General features: G+C 39.9%; 1 protein-coding gene across 7 annotated transcripts in view; it reads right to left on the bottom strand.

Annotated features, from left to right (window-relative positions):
- MAGI2 (membrane associated guanylate kinase, WW and PDZ domain containing 2) overlaps positions 1-24212 on the bottom strand; it is a 2755167-nt gene that overhangs the window by 1958506 nt on the left and 772449 nt on the right. For all 7 annotated transcript variants that reach the window (XM_069229701.1, XM_069229700.1, XM_069229695.1 and 4 more), the window contains exon 2: positions 9045-9161. In XM_069229701.1, the coding sequence (XP_069085802.1) occupies positions 9045-9161 (117 nt within the window). The remainder of the gene's footprint in view (positions 1-9044; positions 9162-24212) is intronic.

Here is a 24212-nt window from a genome sequence, read left to right as displayed (position 1 = left end):
TCGCTTGTTGTTCTCCACTCTCTTCTTCACATGTACACCAGCTGGCTTGCTGAGCAGCTGCTAGAGGAAAATAAGCCGAAAAGCAGTTTGACTTTGAATGATCATTATATTTGAGTCGGTATCTTGCTGAGATTGCTTAGGGATGTCTATGAAGTCCCTAAAGAGACCTAGCGAGTGTGATCCCTGGGTTCATTGAGGCAAACTATAATGACCACGTGGAAGGTGATGATGCATCTTAATTCTATCAGCATGGCTAAATGATGGGACGATAGCTGCCTCTTTTCTCTCAGTGGACTAATGCATTCACTGTTTGACCAGGTGATCTTGGGTTCGAATCCTAGTTGGACCACTTAGCCTTTCATTCTCCTGAAAGGCTAAGCTTGATAAAAATTTACACTGAGTTGTTTAATAATAAACATGTTGTTTTGCACCAAGACACCAATGGGTGAATGTCTGCTATACAAATAGTTTTGTTAATGTTTATGGCCAAGTATACAAACGCTTCCGCACTTATGATTGACAAAAATCCTGATTTTCGACCAAAAATGTGTTACAATGTACACAGCATACTTGGCAAATCAGAAAAGAACAGAAACTGGGTAGTGAAGAAAACACTGGTGATGGGTGGAATGCCACAACCATTTTCACCTATTGGAAATGACTTTGACCTCATTCCAGCCCCTTATTTTACTCCACTAGGTCATTCTAAACAGAGACAAGCCATATTCAAATCAGTCTTGATCATACTCCCAGTGCATCACAAACCTCCAAGACTGATTTGCAGTTAGCTGGGTGTTGTGTAATATAAATTATCAATGACCTATGACTGGTACTGCATTCACAAAGCATTGATCTGTTACTGAAACCCTAAATGAGAGGGGATGGATAAAACAGTTGCAAAGTGGAAAATGCAACTAAGGATCAATGTCTTTCTTGTGAATAGTGAACTGTTGATATTGGGGAAGCAGGCAGGGCCTCCAGGGGCCCTTCGAATGCATCCCACATGCTATTCACTGAATACTAACATTTACATTTTTAATGTTTTTTATAATTGGACATTGTAGGCACGAATGAACATAGTTAACTTAATAGTGGGCTGTCCATAACTGCTATAAACCTTGCCATTTTGCCCTTTGGTGCAACACCCATCCCCCACCTATGTCTTACCCAGGGCGCAGAATGACTTGCCCATGTTAGTAGGTGACAGGGTTGTAGTTGTTTCTAGCATGTCTTTATTGGTCTTTACTAGTCTCTGGTTCAGTTTCTGGATCAACCATATTATTGTGCTACTGACTGAGTCTTTGACTTCTCTACATTCTTTATACATACATTCTGCATTGGTTGCCACACAGAGAAAAAAATCATCCTGTCCCTGATTATGTCTGCTCAGTCCTTCTATTTCCATATTGTACCATAACCTGGTGTACTATAAGTACTATACTTTAGTTGGGGGGTGTTGCTGTTTCCATAATCTCACAATCTCCGTTGTAGCTACTACTACCAGCTAGAAAATTAGCAACCATTCTCTTTTTTCAACCCTTCACACCTTTCTGCTTTATGCGCCAGAATGATCACTCAGATTTTAGACAGATTTGGAAAGCCTAATGTTTCTTTTATTGCCAACAGCACTATATTCTGATAAATAGAAAGGCCAAGCTGGTCCATCATAAATGATTATGGTGATCATTACACCTTAAGCCTCACCAGCAGGAGTCCTCAACCCCACTGTAAATCCTATTCATTAGGTTTGGTGTTAAATATCAGTCTGACATTTTCTTTTCTAGGATTCCCTAAGTAGGACCAGATTTGGTAAATGTGGGTATGTCTCACCAGAGATTTTCCCCTTTTCCTATAGGAAAAGTTATTTTTTTATCATCTTTTCCCATGTCTTCATGTAGTTTGATTGTAGAGATTTTGGGCTTTCTTTTAATGTCTTGGCCCTTTTAGAGGCAACCTCCTTGTTTCTGTCCATTGCCATTAGCAGCTTTTCGAAGCCCATCATCAGTCTGGTGACTGCCAGCTTGCTGGGTGTAGTACACTCAGTGCTGTAGTTGCTGGTAGCAAAAGTGTTCTTGTTATGTCACTTCATATGTCCTTTTACAGTCTTTAAATGATCAAATCTGGTCTTCATCATATAAATATGCTATAGTCCTTCAATACCTGTCTTGCCAGACCTTGTAAGCCATGCTCTAATTAGTTGGTGTAAAAATCTCTGTAATTGTAAGTGAGAGTGCGCAGTGAAGGAAATGTGGTGGATCATTGGTTGATTGCTTTGGAGTCCCACATGTCAAGGGCTGTGCTTGTATTCAGAATAAATGATAGCCTCTATGGTCTATTTATCTTCTACAACTAGGTAATAGATTCAACAATATTCTGGCTCGTGCAACTACATATCTTAGATTCCCTGAATATATCCTGTTTATCACAGTTCTGGCTAGAGGATCGGTATAAGATGTGTTTACGTTCTCAGGTCCAATCCTCTCTAAGTCCCTTCATCACTGTCACCTTCTTCAAGGGCTCCTAGTTTACTGTCAAATGGTTTCTCAGCATCCATTGCCAACAGGGGAAGTGATTTCCTTTATTGTTGGATTTCTCAATGACGTGTACTGCTCTCCTCATACTTTGAAACATAATTCTGCCCTGGATGAAACCAAGCAGATCTTAATGGATTGTGTCTGGAATGACCGAGGACAGGTGAGACAAGAGTAATGTCTTGTACAATTTATTAACACTTATTTTTTAATGCACCTGCTGTCCTTTTAGAGTCGGCGTGTATTGATTGCAAATGGATGGATGGCAGTCTGCTGCACCCCACAGGCCTCCATCATGCATTCACAGCTATTTGCAGAATGTCACAGATTCCTAACGTATGTGATTCCTACATTATGCGATATACAGATGAACTAAACTGAAGCTCGAAATGCCAGACGTCTCAAATGGCATTTTGTGCTGCAACTTAGTACCTTGGTATATCGCACAATGATATAGGTTTTCCACACCATCTGAGTAGTATGTGACCTCACCATAGAACTTTAGACACTTGCATCCTGCACCATTTCTTTGAATTTTAGACATGATCCATACATTACTGAAAAAGGAAGGGCTGAAGTTAGGGCACTAGTAATTCCCTAGCAGTGTAGTGTATTCTGTGAAGAACTTTGTGGCCTGAGCCACATTAGGCCTTCTAACATACTCTTGAGCCTTTGAGTACTTAACATTTTCATGTGCTGATTAGTATTCAGCAGCTTTCTCTGACATTTCCTTTCAGTTCATGGAATCTGTAACTTTTAATCGCCATTCATCCCTTTAAAGTCTTTGATTTTCTTTACAAACACTTTGAAATAGTCGTGGTGTACTGCATCATTTTCATCTTCTAAAAGTTCCATGCTGCATTGCCTGCAGATTTTCCCTTCCCTTCCCTTACTTTCCAGATCTGTATCTTTTGTCCGTGCCAGTTTGTAGTTAGACTACATTTTGCCTACATATTTGTTTCCTTCAAGGACTTCCCATTAGTTTTGTTGATCTTGGAGGTTATGAGTCATGTTTTTGGATATGAGACTCTGGCACATTAGAAATGATGACAAGAGTTGTTCTGAAAGTTGTATTGATGTGAATGGGTTGCATGAACTATAATATTCACCAACACAGGAATGTATCAGCGTTACCCTCACGCACTTTGATAATTAGGGGAGTAGTCTCTCCGAATGCATCTTTTATTGCCATCGTTGATCACAAATGCAGCGGTAGGCAGTCTCTACCAGAACGTTTTAAACATTCAAACTCTACTAGCACAGACCAGTCCCCTGATGCAGCCAGTGCTGTGCTTTTATTTCCCTTTTGTAATGAGGCATTTATTGCTCCCTCTTAAAACTGCTGCAACATGTGGGTAGTTACTTTGAATCGCTATCAAGGTCAATTCATCCATTATGGTTCATAATTGAGTGGTTATTAAATTGGGTAATAGTAACACTAGACATTTCCAGCACACTGAATTGTAAACTGCAGTACTGAGCGCTATTTAAACAAGCATTGACAATATGGTTCATTTTTTTATGGTGCATGTGCATAAATATCCATGCACACATCCAAATAAATGACACATGCAAAATATGGAGACAGAGCAATGTAACACATGCATTCATTCACGCACAGACCAACACACCTACAGCCAGTCAATTGAACAGGTCAGCAGACAAACCTACACAATATACCCAACTCCACTGGCACACATAAAAACAATTCACCTAATATGCAGCCACTCATACACAGAGCCCGAGGGGCAAGTGATATATTATGCTATGTTGGTTGGTTGTAAAGCACTTTCTGTTTCTCTCAGGCTTAACTTACTGATGAGACCGTAGATGTTAAAGGAGGAACTAGATGACAGGAAACAAGAAAGGCACCTTGTGAATGGAATATTCTTTCCCAAAAATATAGTAGTAGTCCATAGCCAGTCTTAGGTATCTGCCTGTCAAGGAGGAAGCATGAGAAGAAATAGGTGAGAGGAGAGGAAAAGGGAGAACAAAAGAGTCCAGGGGCCATAAATCTTGGAGGACGAGGCAAAGTTTCTGATGAAATCAGCATAACAGAAGTTTAAGAACAGTGGCCTGGTTGAAAAGTGCGACAGAAAGTCGGGTACCCCTGTCCACCAACCAGCACACAAGAACTGAAGCTACAGACAGGATGACTTATGCCATAGATACAGTCAACTAGCACACAACTAGTTACACATAAGAGGAAGGGGAAAGAACAATGGACAGAAAGAAGGAAGAGCAAGTGTATGGCTACGGCTTTCATGCCCCCTTAAAGCTTAGATTCTTCACAAAATCAAATTAGAGGTGAAGAAATGATTTGTGTCAATCTCTAATTAATTCTATTCCTCTTCTTAGAGAAATCCTTGATAAAGGGAGTTGGAATGTTTCAGTCTTCATGCCCATTCAATCACTCCCTCTTGTCAGTGATCATATGTCATAACAAAGCAGGGCTCTCTTTAAGCACATTTCATTCATAGCCTATTTGTGTTAATTATACTGCAAAACGCCATTTTATTAGGTTTAAATAAATGTACTGTATGACTTTCTGTCAAAACAAAAAAGACTATGGCTTGATTGATGCCTACATGATGATTTCCACATGTTGCCCCTCAGCCCAGGCTCTTTAAATCATGCGCATTTTGCCATTTAGCCAAGACCATATTGATTTTACTATAATTATATCTATATGTATAATAATATACTCACTTAAAGGGGCTTTCAGACAGTACTTTTCATCTATTGGTCTGTTTTGCATCATTGCGTCATTCACATTTTTCTGTTCCCCACAAGAGATTATAGAATGTGGCAATGGGTCAGCCCATGCTAGCCCTAGTCTGACTTCATCTCGAGTGGTCTTTCACAAGCTTTCACAGGAAACACATCCATATACAAAGTAGTTCTCTTCATTACCAGAGACTACTATGCCAGTGGGTGCTTCTTTAGACCAAAAAGTATGTTTGCTCTCAGCAAAGAGTTTTTTTTAGATGTGGATCCAGTAGCTTCTTCAACTGCGACAAAAATAATGACAAAAGGAAGCAAGCAATGATTAAGCTAAAAGCTGACACCCGACTTCAAAGCTATAGCCAAACTTTTGTTTTACTAGAAAGATCTGGGCAAGGAAAACAATTCAGAATCCTGATTTGGACAGAAGCTCATCTCCATGCCTGATCAAGATTTCCACCAAACATGCAATGAGAACTTTAGCATTTTAAGGGTGATGTAGCTGCATCATGTTTTCAAAAGCTTTCAGGCAAATAACATACAGCAAAAGTACAGACAGTTCCCTATTTTTTACCACATGGAAAATATTTTCTTCTTCTGAACACATACTAACAAGCAGTACTTTCACAATCTGTGCATTCATATCTTACATTTAAGTAGAAAAACGAGTGAAGATATGGAAATGCTGTCAGAAAAAGTAGGTACGATTGAGATTTTTTGGAGTGCACACACCATACATTTATCTTAAAAATGTACAATTATCTGCAGTTAAGGTGGCAAACTCTTTCTTAATAGCTGTTTTGGAATGCTTTGCTCCATTTTTTCCATGTATTATTTGGAGTTAATCATTTATTTTAATCAAAATCTATTAAATGTTTAATTTGGAATGACCCTGCGATTTTACATCTTTGACCAACCTGATAGACAAAGAAAGAAGTTACATTTGATATTATTTAATGATCAATACAACAACAAATCATATTTCTGCTACTGAAACAAATTCTTCTGAACAAATACAGCCTCATTGAAATATACAAAAATCAGAGTCATCTTTAGCAGCACATACAATAATGTAGTTAAAATAGTATATGTTCAAGATTATTCCAAACGGGGGCTGATTCAATGAAGTCAAGCAGGCTTGGGGTGTAGATGAGGTCGTTCTGGATTTCAAGTGCTTTGCCCAAATTCCTTCTTTTACAGATTTGACTGGCCTACATACCTGGAAACAATGTATTACATTGTTCTCCGTACCCCACACTATATTTATGAATGGAAAATGTGAATGGTTTGACCTACAACCTTTGTCCCAAGGACAAGAAACAGCTGCACCACTATTCAATTCAAAGTCAACATTTCAGTCAAGCAAACACAACATTTGTTTGGCAAAAATAAGGACCACTAATTAATATTAAAGACTTAAACTAAGCACATCAGAAAAGCAGCATATAGAAGGAATCTCCAGTAGCACGGAATGGAGAATTTAGGCTTGTGTCATGTGGTTTTCTCTAGTATGACTAGTTCTATGAATGCAGCCTAGGCCAGGTTCCTGCAAACATTCAAAAAGTGCTGGTTTTCAAAACGTCAACCTATAAAATTGTGAGTGGGTGGATATTGCATGCAGACAGATGCATGTGTAAACATGGTCATAAGAATTGATACCTGTGCTAAATCAGTTTCACAGTATTGATAGTCAAATTCAGACCCATTTCCTAGTCCCATCAACAAGTGGTTACATCAAAATGAAGCATTCTTTTAGCAAACACTCACTCTGACATTAAAGCCATTGATTACTAAAGAGTATAGGATGAACAAGTCATAATGACCTTGTTCCAACTGTTAATATAAATGTAAACAATAAAAACGGAAAGCCCCCTCAGGGAATGTAAAACACGTCTACACTAACCTAGTCAGCTAGGTAAGGCTTAGTAATCTGACAATGAAGCTAAAAGATCCTCATCATTTTGTATAAACCAACAAAAAAAAAAAAATCAAAATCTGACAATCAAAATTTGGCATGAAATGTAACTTGTATGGCTATAGTTGGCAAAATCAGAGCTATAGGATATGTTTAGATTTCTCATAGTTAGGCCTGGGTGGAGCTCACAGAGCTCCACTTGACGGAATTCCGCATAGTTGATTTAAAGCTCCTTTGAATTCAGTGGAGATGGAGTTCCGTGAGATGCAGAGTGGCACACTGTCCTCAATGTGCCCTATTTCAGATGCGCTAAGCAGATTCCGAGATTGGGCGCATTCAGGAGAGGGCCATAGGCAGTGAAAGCTGCAGTTTCAGGCCTCTTGTGCACCGGCCTGCCTCATATGCACTGCACACAGGGCAGGCCAGTGCACAAGAGGCCTGGGTAGGCCGGTGCACAATAGGCCTGAAATGCTATCGTCCTAGCCTGAATGCTGTTTCAGGTCTCTTGTGCACCAGTGTGCACAAATGAAAAAATAAAAAAATGAGGGCTCACCTGGGTCCTCATTGCCAGCGACCTGGTGCTCTGCCTCCCTCTGCCCCCTACTCCCAGGCCGAGCCCGAGCTGCTGCGGAGGAAAGCCAGGAATCCTGTTGGATCTGGAGCTGCTGATGCCAGCTCCAGCTTCATCACCGACCGGACGCAACTGCGCAGTGCAGCCCTTGCACTGTGTGGCCCATGACTAAATTGCAGTGTGCATGCAGTGAACTCCGCTCCGCTGGAGGGGCTAGTGGAGTTTTAGGTGAACTCTGCACTCCAAGTGGAGCACAGAGTGCCAAAAACTCCAAAAGCTCCTCCAGCGGAGAGGAGCTCGCTGCCCACCCCTACATAGTTAGAACTAATGTGCATACATGTTCATATTGTAGTTTAGACATTTAGGGGCTCATTATGAGTTTGCTCGGCAAATTCTTTGGTCCAGAAAACCACCACTCCATTTTTTCACCAGCTGGCCAATGGAAAACTCACCACAATATTGACGCTGGCTCATAATCGAGTCGGTGGCAATGTTGTGGTGCGTCCGGTGTGACAGCACCCATCGCACTTTTCACTGCCTGTAATTCAGGAAGTGAAAACCGCAACGGGGCTGTCCATGAGGGCCCCTCCACTGCCCATGCAAAAGCTGGTGGACACGGGGGTCGTAGTCCCCAGGGCAGCTCTGCTAGGAGTGCTGACCTGATGGATTAAGACCGCTGGCACCGCCAGGCCATCGGCTGGCCTTAAAGTGGCAGTGCCGGCAGTCGGACCCTGGAGCTCTCACCATGGTCGTAATGTGACGGTCGGACCTCCACTTTGTTGGGGGTTGGACTGCCACCGCAAGTGTGCCAGTCTTAAGACCGCCACACATGTAATGAGGGCTTGACTGTCATGAAAGGAATTGTTTTTGTGGATACTAAATATAAAATATTGCGCATGCTTATAAAAAAGATTAAAATTAAATGATTCATTTAATAGGTTTTGTAAGATAAACTAACCTCCTTTCATTTATTTGCTTGATGAGATATTTGGATAAGTGCTATGGCAAATGGTAAAATAAACAATTATTCAGAACTACTTGTCAATAAAAGCTGTAAGGTATGACTTTTTATTAACTTGTAAATTAACGAAGAAGCAACATACAACATTGGGATTGAAAAGACTGCAGTTTCCCGTAAGCATATACATATACAATTTTATGTAAGCATATACTTGAAAATACCGAATAGGATTCATAATAGAAACCAACTAGCATTTGACTAGTGCACTGTTCAAAACCTGAACATAGCATGTTTCAAATGTATATTTAATCAGCTAATCATAGCCTAAGCCAGTGTACTCACAGGGTACCGTTCGGAGGTATAGATTGTCTCGTATGATTTGCTGGAGTTCGTGATCAACAGAACCTTTCTGAAATCGTAAATTGAGGTAGCGGCGTAGGTCCTTATCAATGATTCCTCCTGCAAGATAAATTACAAGAAAGGAATGAGAAGAATAAAATAATAGTAATAGCAACGTTTATGTTATTCACTTTTTCATGTGATTTAGTACAGAATGAATGCATTTTCATATGCCTACTTCAGTCACTCTCATGCATAATGAACATGTTGTATACCCATGAGTGAGGTAGCAGGTGACTTTTGTGATATTGTGTGCACTTCACAGACAAACAGTCTTATTTACGGTATGGCAGGTTTTCTCTCTTCCTGCCAATGCCAGGATGGAGGAGGTCAAAACTTTTTCCTCCCTGGCAGATAACCACTTGCCATCTCTAGAAACTCTGCCTGCCCGGCAGAGATCTATGAAAGCAGTGTAGATTTGCTGAGTGATAGTCAGGTACCATGCAGCAAAGTTTTTTGTTTTTCAAAACAAATTGAAAGTCAAAAATCTATTGGCCCCAACAAGTTTTCTCCCAGATTGTGTGTGTGTGTGTGTGTGTGTGTGTGTGTATGTTAGGGTCTTCATTACTATTTTTTCCCCCAGTGGTCTCTAATAGGAAAAAATTATTTTGGGATGTCCACCCTAAATAGTGTGAACAGTCTGACATCTATTGACCAATGGTCTAATATCTGTCGGGCTGTCATTCAGTGGTTTCCACCGATCGAGCTATCTGAGTCCCTTCCAGCCGTAGCTTGGTGGTCCACCCAGCTGGCCTATAACAGAGCAGGAGAACAGACAGGGACAATGCCACATTTGCATTATATTTATGTGAGTGTGTGCGTGTATATCTGTGTGTGTGTACAATGTTGGTGTTTACACACGTCCTAATCCTCAACATGTTGAAATAATTAACTAAACCTATCTATGTTTACTCACGACCTTTGTCAAAAGCACATATGAAATAGTAAAACACTTTCATAAGTTTCAAAATGACTATTTTTTTATATAAAAACAAGTTCTACAGAGTTGCCAAATAAGTATTTATGAGAATGTGGTACTTTCATTTAGCACTTGATGTGATCTAACATAGATCATTATTCTAGTCTAATTCTCTCCTTCTTTACTGCAGACCTCCACAAGAGGCTGCCTCTGGTTCCTTCAGTATTAAGAGAAATGCAAGAAATTGTAACTTTCATAATCTTCAAAGCATGAGAAAACCAGGGTCCAGAGGTGGAATAGACCAGCACTTGCTTACAAAACAAAATAGCACAGCATTGATATGCAACTTCACAGCTCTGTTGACAACAATGTCTTCAACAGTTGCACCTTGAGGATGGTCTGCATTAACCCCTAGAACAGTTTATTTGATGTATCAACTCCAGTAGTAAAATTAAATATGTATCCTCTAAAAGAACTAGACTTCAGACCTCTTTTTCTTAGCTTGACATGCTCAAGTAACAAGTTTCCGAATGACCTTACATCACACAACACTGCTATCTCATGGTTTTGAAATAATCAACAGCATTCTCTCACAGAAGAAACAACTTTCTGATTAGGTTTTCCTTACCAAAGTGTTAAAGGAACACACGCCCCTGGTTTCCCTCACAGGTGATTAGTGTACTATAAAAACACAGATAACATAATGTAATACAAAATAGCTTGGATCTTCAAGCTACATGGCCATTATTCCCTCCCAAAGAACTGCAAAAAACTAAGACACTGAATAATCTTAACTCTAGCAAACTCAATTTTGTCCCTTTAAACCACATATCTATAAACAAAGTTGAAATGTTCTCAATAGAATGTCTGCTACCCAAGTGTATATCAGTTTCTGAACATTGTATTGGATTGACAATCTTGAATTAGGATTTAGATGACAAAAAAAGTATCAATAAATGTTCTCAAATGTGGTGGTTGTTCCTATAACCAAAACTGATCATAAGATGAGAAGTGAACCTGCAATGATTTTCAATGAATCCTTAAAAGTTAAATGCTGCATTGTTTAAAAAACACATGGCCTTTTTTGAGTTTCGCAAAGTGGAATACCATTGTAAATTAATAGTGTCCCTGCCTCCCCACATGTGTGGTTGCTCAGTTATTGTTATTGTTGTTTCACTTATATTTTAAAATTATGTATTTGATTAGGTTTTAATTCTATGTTCAACAAATAATATACCACTTCTTTATAAATTAACCTGGTACCTAGAAACTCTAGTTTGCACTACATTAAAATGTAAATACATAAATTAAATTTAATTTTTTATTTAATGGGGCCATTCAAGAGTCGGCTGGAGGTAGGGCACTTTAAAGCACGGGCGCAGGGAGAAACAGTGGGATGTTTTAGTAGCAACATATCTTCAATCTGATGAGAAAGAATATGCTCTCCCAGAATTAGCTTTGCTTGTTACATCTGTCCACTTGCTGCTTTAAGAGAAGGCCCTGACATCTTGCAATGTGTCATTGGTGGATGGTCAAGTAGTGTAGTCATGTAATTGTGACAACATTTTTTAGGACTTCTGCTCTTGTATTTTGGACACTTGGATGCCTTTTCGCTCAAGAGCCACCATTTTCACCTTGCCATGTAAAATGTAAAGATAACAGAATTGCTTCATCACCACGGACTGTGTTAGAAACAAGTGCAACCTCCACGCACCATTACATTGGACAGGTTGCATGTGGCGAGCATGAGGAATAAGCATGTGCCTTTGTTTACCTTGATAAGGTGTATTAGCTATGCAGGCTCATCCAAGGAGCTCAGTCACATGAGTCAAATTTAAAGTTACATTTTAGAATGGGATTAGCCTGTTTAAGATCTGCCAGAGATTAATTTATGCAATGCTATTTCTTATTTTTGTTCTACATGTTGTGTTTTGTAATACATCTGATGCTGGCTAGAATCTGATTTCACAATGTCATTATTTCTTAAAATAATTCATACCCACCATTCTCTTAAAAATATTCTAAGCCTAGCACAACTGATTTAAAATCAATGCTACATTTTTGGACTTTCTTGTTCACATACAGTAAACTTTATGTTTTTATAGTCACCATACACTTGACATTCCTGAATCTACTCATGATTCTGTCTTGCACAATCCACTGCAAGATAAAAGCTGGGTAAAGAAAATATCTGACTTACAAGTGGGCTCTATTTTTCCTACTGAGTTTCTAACTTCCTGGCTATATAGGATAACTAAATCAATTTGAAATCTTGACAACATTGTAATGTTTTAGTATCTTTTCATATGTTTATTATAACATTTAACTGCTCCTTTAAAGGTTTCTCTTTCATGCTCAGTTTTCCCTTTGCAATGTAATAGTTAGCCATTGAAATCTACTGTATTATGAATTCAAAGAACGGTCCTCTCTATGTGCTTTGGATATCTAAGATTTGGTGACAAAGTGTTCTCCTATTTATGAACAAGGTTGTGGATTACAATGGATAGAGGGCTTCATAAGACAGGTATCAAGATACTTTTTGAAAGCTATTTAAGACATAAAAGACCAGATGTATCAAGCATTTTTGCGGTCACAAATGGCCTGAGTCAGGGGTAAAGGCCATTTGCGACCGCTAAAATGCATTTTGGTATTTATGAATTTGGTAACATGTCACAGAATTGTGATTTGGAATTGCAAATACATATTGCTTTAGTATTAGAAAGGGGCTCATTCATGGTGTCCATTCCGAATACTGAATTGCAGTGGTATGTAAGAGTGTTTTGTGACTGAAATGCAGGTGTAAAACATTTGCATTTTACCATCTATTTGTAACCCATTCGCAAACTGGAAAAGGTCCCTTGTAAATAGTAGTGAACATGTTTTTTTAGGAGCAGGTACTCTTAAAAAAAGAAAAGAAAACTTTTCATTTTTCTTTTTTAAAGGCATCACGTTTTCCTTTAAGGAAAACCAACCAAATTTAACAAATAAATATTGTTTTATTTAAAAGCAATCACAGACATGGTGGTCTGCTGACCCCAGCAAACCACCATTCTTGACATTTGTGCGTTTCCTAATGGGTCGCACATTGCGACCTGCCTCATTAATATTAATGAAGTAGGTTGATTTCTGACCCATTAGGAAACGCTAAATGAAACTCATGGAGTTTTATATATTGGAATAGAGATTACCTAATTTGCGATTTGAAGAGAATTTAAATTAGGTAATCTATTTGAAATAGTGATACATCTGGCCCATACTTTTTCTTTCTAATCTTTGTGATGGGCATTATTACATTTAGTGAGTTTCCAGACATTCAGGGCCAAGAAGCAACTTCTGGAGCACTTGCACTTTACACTGTAAAATAGCATTACTTCAGCCGCATGAAACTGAATTGGTAAGAAACCTTCTCAATCATTCACAAGAAAACATAATTTTTATTTAAACCATATTTTACTGTGAAAGTAGTTTCCCTATTGTTTTTTTTTGATTGCCTAATTTTCCTATACATGTATTCCTTGATTTTACAACAATGAAAGCCCTTTGAAAATGTTAGCTATATTCTAAAGATATTGTTTTTAAATTTTACTCCGGACAAACAAATGTAATCATGTTTTTTTCCAATCTCTGTGGGATGCCATAACCAGTCCCAGGTGATGTACTTATTTTCGTGAATTTGACACTGCATACAAATCAGAATTCGAACAAGTCAGATTTTTGATTTTCTCAGGAATTACACAATCAAATATGAATTGTTCCTTCAGTGAAAAAGTCCTTACTACCTGGTTCTTACTCCCTATGAAGTGCTCACAAAATGCAAGATTTAACATAAAGCATCCTGTGTTCAGCGTTACCAAATTCAACTATATATTTAGCACAGTTAAGCGTTTTATCATATTTGACTCTGCAAAGTCACTTGGTAAAGGTCAAGTATTTGATATTTTCAATGAATAATGTCAGTTTAGTTTATAAAACTATTAATTCTAAAACTCAAACTTTCACCACTATTTCAATATCTTCAAATTATGTTTTCCTTTTCTATATGTTATGCTATTTTAATGATGACATATTATGAACTCTTTCACCCTAAGGTGCTAGCAAGGCAAAGTGATGGCATATAACAGAAAAAAACACAATTATTAATTGAATAGCAATGTATTACGCCTTATTCTAAAGGTTAGAAGAAGCAACCTGTTCCTTTTTTGCAGAAGCAGGGAATTCCATAAAAGGGATCTAGATCCTGAGGAATGTCTTAACTCCTTTGTTTTTTTCCTACGGAGCACCTATTACGATGTGTTAGTTTTGGTGTCTGAATGCATAGTGTCTCTTGACATTTTTAAAAGTTGTGTTTTGTACTAATTTTGGCATAGTAATTTTTATACTTGGTCTGTTCCTTTTTATATGATTCAAAATGTATGTATGTCTGTGACTTTTATGGCTGGGACACAACCGAATAAAGTACTTTGATACAATAAGATACAATAAAAGGGGTGGCAAATAGGAAAACAATGGCCATCAAGAATACATTTCCTGACACTTGGACTTTGAAGTAGAAGAATGGCGAGAAATATATGTTGGAGCAATAGAGCAGATGTTTCTGCTTGAGAAATTGAGTAGCTTTATTGTACATGGATCGTACATCCATGGATCATACAGAGTGCTTTAAGCTTAACTCTGGCCTCTATGGGACACTAAGAAATATGTAGATCAGTGGCCTTCAAACGTATTAATGCTGCACACCCCCAAACACCTGCCAACCCAATCCAATCCCCCCACTCACAGAGGGAAAAACAATAATTGGCCCACTCTAAATTTTTCACGATTAGTCTATTAAGTTGCCAATGTTTAAATATGCCTAGGCTTATTTAAACTTTGCAGTTGAGTTATGTTATCTTTTTAAAAATGCAATCAAATACATGTTTGACAAACATTATTCTGGTCAGGCAGGCCTTACAAACATGTAAAAGTATCCACAGTGTGATTACTAGAAATGGAGGTGGGTGTTTTGAAGAATATTTGAAGTCCCTTCCCTTTTGACACAAACACCCAGCTAGGATATAAGTGATAAAAGATGTTAGTAATACATTATACAGTGGTCGACTGCCGCTCATTTTGTCCCCACTTAAAACAAAGCACTGTTATCAGCATAATGTTTCTTTCGGCCAGAGCCTGCTGCCCCCTCTCCCTGGGATCACTTGAGGACCCCATTGAGGGGCCCGCCCACCAGTTTGAAGACCCCTGATGTAGACAGACACTCTAGACAACCTAGGAAGTGGGAGCACTAGTCTGGCTGCTTAATTCTGAATTGAACCTGGTGCTAAATAGATTTAGTTATGCCTAAACAGAGCAGTGACTTTTCATACACAAAAATGGACTTAGATTGCAGTGGTTTTGCATTTGTAGAGTACAGACTGAGAGCACTGCAGCGTCCTCAGCTGACATTTTGAGTTTGGGTAGGAGGGGGGATGAGAACCTAGTTCAGGTGGCATTAAATGAGAGCTCCAGACATTGGGCCTGATTACTACTTTGGCGGAGGGGATTACTCTGTCTCAAATGTGAGTAATATCCTGTCCGCTGTGTTACAGGTTCCATAGGATATAATGGAACTTGTAATATGGCAGGCGGCATATCCGTCACATTTGGGACGGAGTAATCCACTCCGCCAAGGTCGTAATAAGGCCCTTTGGCATTACTTGCAATCATTAGGACTTCTGTTTTGTCACAATTAGAGACAGTTTTTAATCATTCCATTTTTGACTTCTGAAAGGCAAAGTCTGAAATTGCCTTTTTGGAACCAGCACTGCTAAACAGCAGTTTACCTGAGTGCCATGCATCTATGTGAAGAGCTGATGGGTGTAGGAACAAATAAGTTGACAGAGGCCTAACATTCTAGTTAAAACATAGGGGACACAGTGTATTTCTGTGGACCAGCACAATCTATCAAGGTAGAAGCAAAATCAAAGTAAAAGTCACCCAGTAGTTAAAATAAAGGTCCCCTTTGGCGATGGCTAGTCAGGAACAAGGTAAACTTAGTTAATGTGGTTCAATGAATTCCAGCTTGGAGTTCCTGCAGGATGATGCCCTGGCCGACAGTGTCAGTTGCCACTGATATCTTAAGCAAACTCAGTGCAATGACACTGCTAGCAGTTGAGTGATTACGATCCAAACCTAGGATCATCATGGTATTTATGCTGCAAAATGGACAGAAACCCGCTTGTGCATCATTCAAGATGTTCTTTCCATCCACAAAGTGTTAAATTGTGAGCCAACCACAAGAAATAGCATTGCTGAACAATAGACGGAGGATACAAAAGCATCAAGGGAACATTTTTGGGGAGGGTTAATAATATACTCTTTAAATTATATTTATATGGTTCTTGTTTCAGGCAAAATGTTTCAATTTTAAAGGATTAATGAGACATTAAGCTAGTTGTACTGAGATAAGAGAAACTCAAGAGAAGATCCTAATTTACATTTAATTACATTTATAGACGTTCATGAGATGTTAAGAAGAAATTTGACTTTTTGAACATTTCCTGAATATCGAGATTAATGTTCAGACAAGATGTTTTCTTGTATAAGGTTGTTTTTGTCTATGAAGAATGTAGGATGCTCATAGCAAAAACTGTGCATAGGTATGATGGTTGACAAAAGCACAGGATATATGCAAGATCACCAAGAGCCCTACATATGGCTATCAGTGTTCTAATAGAGAGTATCTCATTTGAAACCTATTTTTGGCTTGGGATATTGCTGGTTTATATTCATTTGCTTTTTTGTTTTGAAGGCTTTTCCTCTCTGAGTCACGCCTAAGAAACTGTTTGAGCACATCTGCTCTGGGGTCATGCTTAGAGATGGTGAAAAAATCAGGGAATGAGATGGAACTCTTTTCTGACTGGAGCACCGCCGCAACAAAGGTAATTTTATCTAAGCTATCAAAGATCCAGGATGTAAAATCCAACTATGATTCCACACAGTCAGATAAAGATTGAGAATGTTTCAAAGCAGTTTAGGCTACAACTGATGTTTCTAATACTTTAGCCTCTGTGAATTCAGATTCGACTATTTTTCCCTCAGTGATGGAAAAGATTTAATTTGATATTTCTAAATGATGTCTTTAAATTTTCATTGACTACTTCTATAGAGTTTTTCCACATTTTCTCAAAACTGGTCAAGTAACTTCCCAATAAAGCCCAAATAGAAAGTTCCACTTTAGAACTTTGTAACAGAGCATAACCTAATTTGCTATTGGCAACCTATTCCCATTCCCCACTAAATACTTTAACACTAAGAAAATTTAGTATTGAGCATGTGCATTTTTAATATCGACCGGTGACACCGTTGGTTATGCGTCACACTTATCATTTTGTTCCCCTGACATGATGATGAGAGAGGGTGAATCCTCATTTCTTTCCTTCAGGTTTCATGCCCATCTATTATTTTGTGCCATAAGAAATTATATTGGCTCACGTTTTTTAACATTCACACAGAGTTGCTCTGACATAAGGTAGCATTCAATGCATTATTGTCCATCATGAAGGTCACAAAACACAGCTTTGTCATCTGAGTTAGATGTTCAACATCTGTTAGACTGTCTTAATGGCATAGAAGGATTAATGCCCCTTGATCTCTTGAAATTTAAACCTAGAGAAACCAAATTTATTTTCCTAATATCCTGCTCATATACAATATTTATTATCCTTTCTTTCTTGCCACGTAATGTGTTTAACCCAGATCTACATAGTGAAATTCCAGGAGTTCACTCTTTGTTACTTGTTGGGTTATAAGCCTTACATTAACAAGACTTGGTCCTCATGTAACAAAACCTAGTTCAACACATTTCTTCATAGACACAGAATGGGTAAATACTTTGATACTTTGATACAGCAGGCCCCTTGTTATTGTCCTAATTTCAACCATCATAGCTCAAAATGAGCTCCTCCTGAGCCCCCACATCCCCCCATCCATGGTTTCTAACTGGCCTTGGTACGGGTAACACCACAGAGACCAATTGTGTTACTGCTGGCTTACTCTTTCATTCACTTTACAGTCTTAAATATTAGGCCTAGTAGAACTTTTAATTACACTGGAGTAATGAGAGTAATTTCAGTGGTTACAACTTGCTCTTGTGATGCAAAAGTAAGCAACTATGCCAGCTTCAGTAATTAAGAGTAATTAGGGGTAAAATTCTACCCAGGGGAATAGCAACAATGAATAAAAAGAGAGTGAGTGGCTGCTGGCTACTGCTGTTTGTGTCCTGAGCATGTATTGCTATTTTCTTAGTGCAAAATGCATCATCGGCCTATTTTGGAAGTGAGGGCGCATTTTGAACCAAGAAAATAGAGCCAAAACTGAATTATGGTTGTCACACAATTATGCATAACTATGAGTACGAGCTAGAGAGAATTACACCAGTTATTCCCACTTCTATTAAGTATATGGTTTGCATTACTGCTCATACGAGCTGCGATTCGTTTAACTTATAATTTGAATCAGATCACTATTGTTTGATTTAACATGCACTGGATAGCCTTCACGTTATGTTGCTTGCCCTTCTATCAGCTCACTCTTGTACAGCCCACTAGTCTGCCTCATAGTTTTCATATTTTGTAATCATTAAAGGAGACAGTTAGGGCCAGATTTATTAATATTTCACACAACAAAGCACAGCATCATAAGTTTCTGTGCGCACTTTTTAGCACAGCTGATGGTTCCAGTGTCTACCGAGCAAAACACATCCTTTTTCTCCAATCGCATAATGGTGCGCGATTCCAGCCCTTCAGGCCAGTCTGATTTTGATGTATTGAATCTCAATTTATGTGATGGTACTTACTCATTTTGCTTGGGGTTTTCTATCTTTAACAGTTGCTACAAGTTTTTGTTGTCCTGATGATGACCCTGCCCATTATGGTATACGGCTGAAACATTGAAAGAAAGAAACTAGTGGACTCATGGTTTATCACGATGCTCACACTGTACTCCTATTTTGAGTCATGTTAAAAAATCTGTATTCCATCAGCCTCGTGTTATAAGTGTTTACATTTTTAATATAGTCCAATATGTTGTAGATAGTAGTTTTTTGTACAGCACCTACACACTATTTTTCCAATATTGTCACTACACATGCAATGCCTCGTTTTTGGACCATCTGGCAGCTTATTTGATATGTTGCATTTAACGTACTTGAAGACTTTATCCAATGGGTTTGGATGACTGCATTTAGCCTAGGAGGCCTAGGCTTATATCCTACCCCAAGCTGACCATTGTCAGTTTTTGCATTTGTGTTTCATGAGAGAGCACAACAGCTCTCTTTGAAAGTTCTAGTGCGCCTTCTAGTGGCCTAGTGCCACACACACACCTTTGTATAACAGGGCAAAAGCATCTGCATCACTCTACAACATGTTTTTGCAGTGGAAGGGTGGCTTTCCAATACTAAATACTAAGTTAAGACTTGTATTTTCCCCACTTTGTTTATGTGCTGCTCAGTACAGCATATATGTAAAGTTAGAGAAGTTTGGAGAAAAAAACATATTTCTCTTTCTTTGTACCTACCTTGCGGATGTGTATTTTTTCAGTGCAGAACCCTGTGTGCAATCGTTAGTAGATATGGCTTACCCTAAAAAAACAAAGGAACACTCAAACGCCACACATGGGATGCCCCCTTGACTCAAAGTCGAACAAGTATTATATAGTACTACTTTGCACAATTTTAGGCAAGTAAGTCCCAAAAGAACCCCTCTGTGGTTTGCACCACATTTGGTGACTTTGAACTGGCACAAAGTGTTGATAAATGTGGCCCTGGGAGAAGTTGTTCTCTAGTGGGTAATCAAACACATGTTCAAGGGCACCATTATACAGACAGGCCCCTCCCCTTCCCCCAATATATATATGCTTTCAAGTATTCTATCTTTTCTTCAGGCTTTACAAACTCTTTAAAAAAGTTTCCTACTCTGTTGTAATGAAGCATTATCTGTTTCCCCAGTGTGTGATTTAACTAATTTTATTCGAATTTTATCTTATAACCTAACTGTGTTTGGACCTCTAAATTCTGCATGTCTTAACTCTGTGGTTGGTATATCAGTTGTTTTGCATGTACACGATGGACTTTCTATGTAAAATGACTTGCATTTTGGAGCCAATCTCAGATGGGTGAGACAGGGGCCCTGTACACAACAAGGTTAGGTATGTGGGTCACATTGATTAGGCCTTGTGAGAGCGCAACAAGAGAGTGGCCATTTTCTAATAGCTTAACATAAATATTGCCTACCCTAGAAACGTACGTTAAAGCCTCAAAACCTTTGTGTATCTTCGATTATGACTCCCTACATACACCTAGATTGTCATACGTTTGAATACACAAACTGTTATAATTGTTATTTCACTGATGTAATGCAGTTGAAAACTCGACTTGGTCAGATGCCTGTGAATATGTTAGTATCTGAGTTATAGAATCATTGAATATATGTCAAATACTAATCGTGTGACAGTGTGTGAATTGTTTAAATTGACGACATGAGAAAAGACGTTTTATGCTACTGCGACTGTTGAACATACACAGTTTGAAACAGTGCCCAAAAATGTTTCAGCCACATGGAAATTTCTAGGCCTATAGTAAAGTTTCCAGGCTAGTTTTTCTTGTTCCTGCACACTTAATTTTCATAAGAAACGTGCATCCTTCTGTCTGCCCTTATATATTCATTCTACTTACATAAAGCCCCGCAGTACAATACAGACAACTGTCCTGCTAACAATGTAACTCGAAGGGACAAAGCAATTACAATATTTGTAAGCTTTGAGAATTAAACAACCCATAGACGTCCATTAGTGGCTACTACAGCTAGCTTTGGTTCCCCAGGACCTCCTTGGCTAGCCCTCGTTTTCTACGGTCATGAAAGCAGCAGCAGTGACAGAGAAAAACAGCTCTATTCACTTTCTGCGGTCTCCTGTCGTCTCCCATTCCTTTAGTCACTAGCAGCAAATACCAGGCTGTTGAGGGGCTTTGGGTGTATGAAGAGCCCAACTCATTTCTGAGGGTCAAATGGAGCATTTTGTCAGTTCTACTACCCTAAGGAGTTTAGAGAATTGGCCTCCATGCAAAAGTTTGTGTCAGTGAGTCAAAAACATCCTCTGCTGATGTCTTAGCTTCCATTCTTTCCCTCAGCACTCCACTGCTGCCTGTAACCGCTTTCCTTTTAACGTTCCAATGTGCACCCTATCACCAACCTCTAATTACACCATTTAGCTCTTTCTCTGCGGCTAATAAAAGCACAGAGGAGCCTGTTTTTGAGCAGCTTGAGGAATAAATAGCTGAAAACAACAAATACAATCTGTCTAATGGCAAGTGCATATATCTTTCCATACACAATACTGCATTTTCTCCCCTGACCTCAACATTTAAGCAAACTTATAATTTTATACAGAGAAAAAATACAGATTTGGACAATAATGCTAGTTATCATGCTACGAAGAAGGCCAAAGTAGCTTCAAGAATCAGAATACTTAAAACATTGGTGTTAACTATGCTTGTGTGCTACCATTCTGAGTTAAGTAAGCACAAGATGTAGACGGGACAGTTTTCCAGTTTGCCTACCTGGGTTAAGAGAGATTAAGGGGGTCATTATGAACACGGCGGTAAACACCGTCTTTTTCATGCTGGTGGTCTTTCCATAGACCGCCAGCCCACTTGAGACCCCACCGGCCGCATTACGAACATTCTGCTGGGCCGGCGGGCAGAAACATTGTTTCCGCCCGTAGGCCCAGCAGAATGGAGGGCCGGGACATTGCCAACGGCTCCACATGGAGCCATCGTCAATACCTCAGTTCGGCGGATGCAGCAGCACCCATTGCGCAGATCACTGCCCGTAAATTGGGCTGTGACCTGCACTACGGGGCACTGCACAGAGGCCCCTGCACTGCCCATGCGAAGAGCATGGGCAGTGCAGGGTCCCCCAGAGGGGGCACGGAGCACCCCTTCTGCCAGCCTTTCCCTGGAGGGGGAACCAGCCAGTGAAAGGCTGGGTGAAACAGGGTACATTATCCTGTTGGATGATGTAATCCGCCATTGTCAGGCTGCCTGTCGGCGGTAGCCTGGTGGTGGTGGAGGGCCACCCTGTGTTTATTATATGGTGGTTCAGACCGCCATGCCGGTGGCGGTCTTTTCCTCTGCCGCCGGCATGGCGGTCTGAACCGCCGGGTTCATAATGAGCCCCTAAGTGCTTATCTGATTTCTGGTATCACTTTGATGCAACGAGCTATACAAAATTAATACATTAGTACAGGAGATAGATATAATGTAGAAAATGAACAGCAAATACCAAGAGTGATAACACAGAAAGACACAAGAAACCATGTTGAAAAGATGAAGGAAACATGATGAAATCAGTAGTAGAAAAATAAATTCCCCCTAATTCCCCTCAACATGAGGAGAGACCGCCTCCAGTATCCTGTGGTAAAAGCTGCCTTTGTGAGATAAAATCAAAGTCCAGAAACTCAAACAGTGTCAAATGTCCAAGGCCCAGGACAAAAAAAAAACAAGGCACGGAGCCCAGAGCAAGTTGTAACATTGGCAACGAGCATATAATAAGGTTTCAGCTGTGGTCACAGAGATGATCCTGACCCAAGCCTCCATGCTGCAGTCACCGTCTGCCAACAAAGTCACAATACCAAGCTGGAACACATTATAAGCAGGGGTGACAAAGGGACAGACAGCAGCACGCTCATCGGTGTTCATCCGGGCCAAATAATGGGCAAGAAAGCAGTGCGAAGTGCGCACAGTCTGGCTAAAACACGAAACGAGACTGACAAAGCAATGGGCAGGCACAGACTTGACAACCACTACAAATAGACTGTCTACCAGTCACACCAGTGACCAACAACCAAGACACGGCGGGCAGATGAATGCCCATTAGCAGCAATGGCACACTCAAGCCAGTGCAAAATCAGCAGCAGTGCACCTGCACCTTATGGGTTACATTTGTTTTATTGAGATTTCTTACTTCATCAAGTGCACAGAAGAGATACAACCCATGTTGTATATTGCACAGCAAAAATGCATTACATTGATTGTCAAGATGAATCTGGTGCGGCATCAGTGCAGACAGTAAAATAAAGAAAGCCTAGAACAGGTGTAGTATTTGTAGGTGTAGTATTTGTAGGGCTTGAATTCTCAAAATTCCTGAGGCAGAAAATATATACATGGCTCAATGTATTTTGAAGGGTATCTCTAGGTGCACTAGGGATGGTGTAATTTTCTCCATACCAAGAAGGCAGCAAAGTCGTTAGAGCCTTTTTCCCTATTCTGGGACTCTTGCAGTGCCTCAACATGCTAGTATCTGCTGTCTAGCTGAACACATGTCCATCGTTATAGTTCTACCCTTAGGATACTGTACTGTGCACATCAATGGGTTGGGCAATCCCTGTATAGTATAAGCTGGGAATCGCGGCATATCAGTGTAGAACCTAGCAGCTGTGCTATGGAGCACTTCCACCCAGTATTTAGTTGTTGTGGTGCATTTCCACATAATGTGTGTTAGTGTGACCCTGACCCCACCCCTGCAATTCCTCCAGCATGTGGGAGGCGCGACCAGATGCCATTTATGAATGTGTTCCAGTGTATAGTGCCAGTAATGAGCCATCTTTAGGAGGACGACCTTTCCTGAGTGGATAGCGGCTGACATCGAATTTCGGGCAGTGAAATGCGCGACGGGTGCTACTTCACCCGCTGCACATCAGCATTGCCGCCGGCTCTATTACGAGCCGGCTGCAATGTTGATGTGACATTTCCGCTGGGCCAGCAGAAATGTCATAATAGGGAGACATGAATACCGCCGGCAATGGCGGTATTCTGTCTCCCGCGGCCGAGGTCGTAATGACCCCCATAGTGCCTCGTCCCTTGAGTGTCCTAGAGTGTGACATGTGCCGGTGTGGGAGTATGTGTGGTAAGCGTACAAGAGTATATTTGGTGATATTCCTGGATACAACTTCCCTACCCCAGTAACTGTACAACAACAGCAAACAGTATTAACTTTCCCCTCTGTGGACCATCCATTTCTTTGATTGAGCCCAGTAGTTGGGTTCAAGGAGCTGAGCCGAAGCTCATTCTCTGACACTTACCCTAGTGTCCTCAATGTCAATCAGCTTACCAATCTCGGGGGCAGGTGGATGTGGGTTGCAGTCTGTCCAGCACTTACTGGCGC

This window comes from Pleurodeles waltl, chromosome 4_1 (genome assembly GCF_031143425.1).
Source record: "Pleurodeles waltl isolate 20211129_DDA chromosome 4_1, aPleWal1.hap1.20221129, whole genome shotgun sequence".
In the NCBI taxonomy this organism is placed as follows: Eukaryota; Metazoa; Chordata; class Amphibia; order Caudata; family Salamandridae; genus Pleurodeles; species Pleurodeles waltl.
Note: the sequence above shows the minus strand (reverse complement) of the source record. Positions and strands in the feature narration are given on the sequence as shown.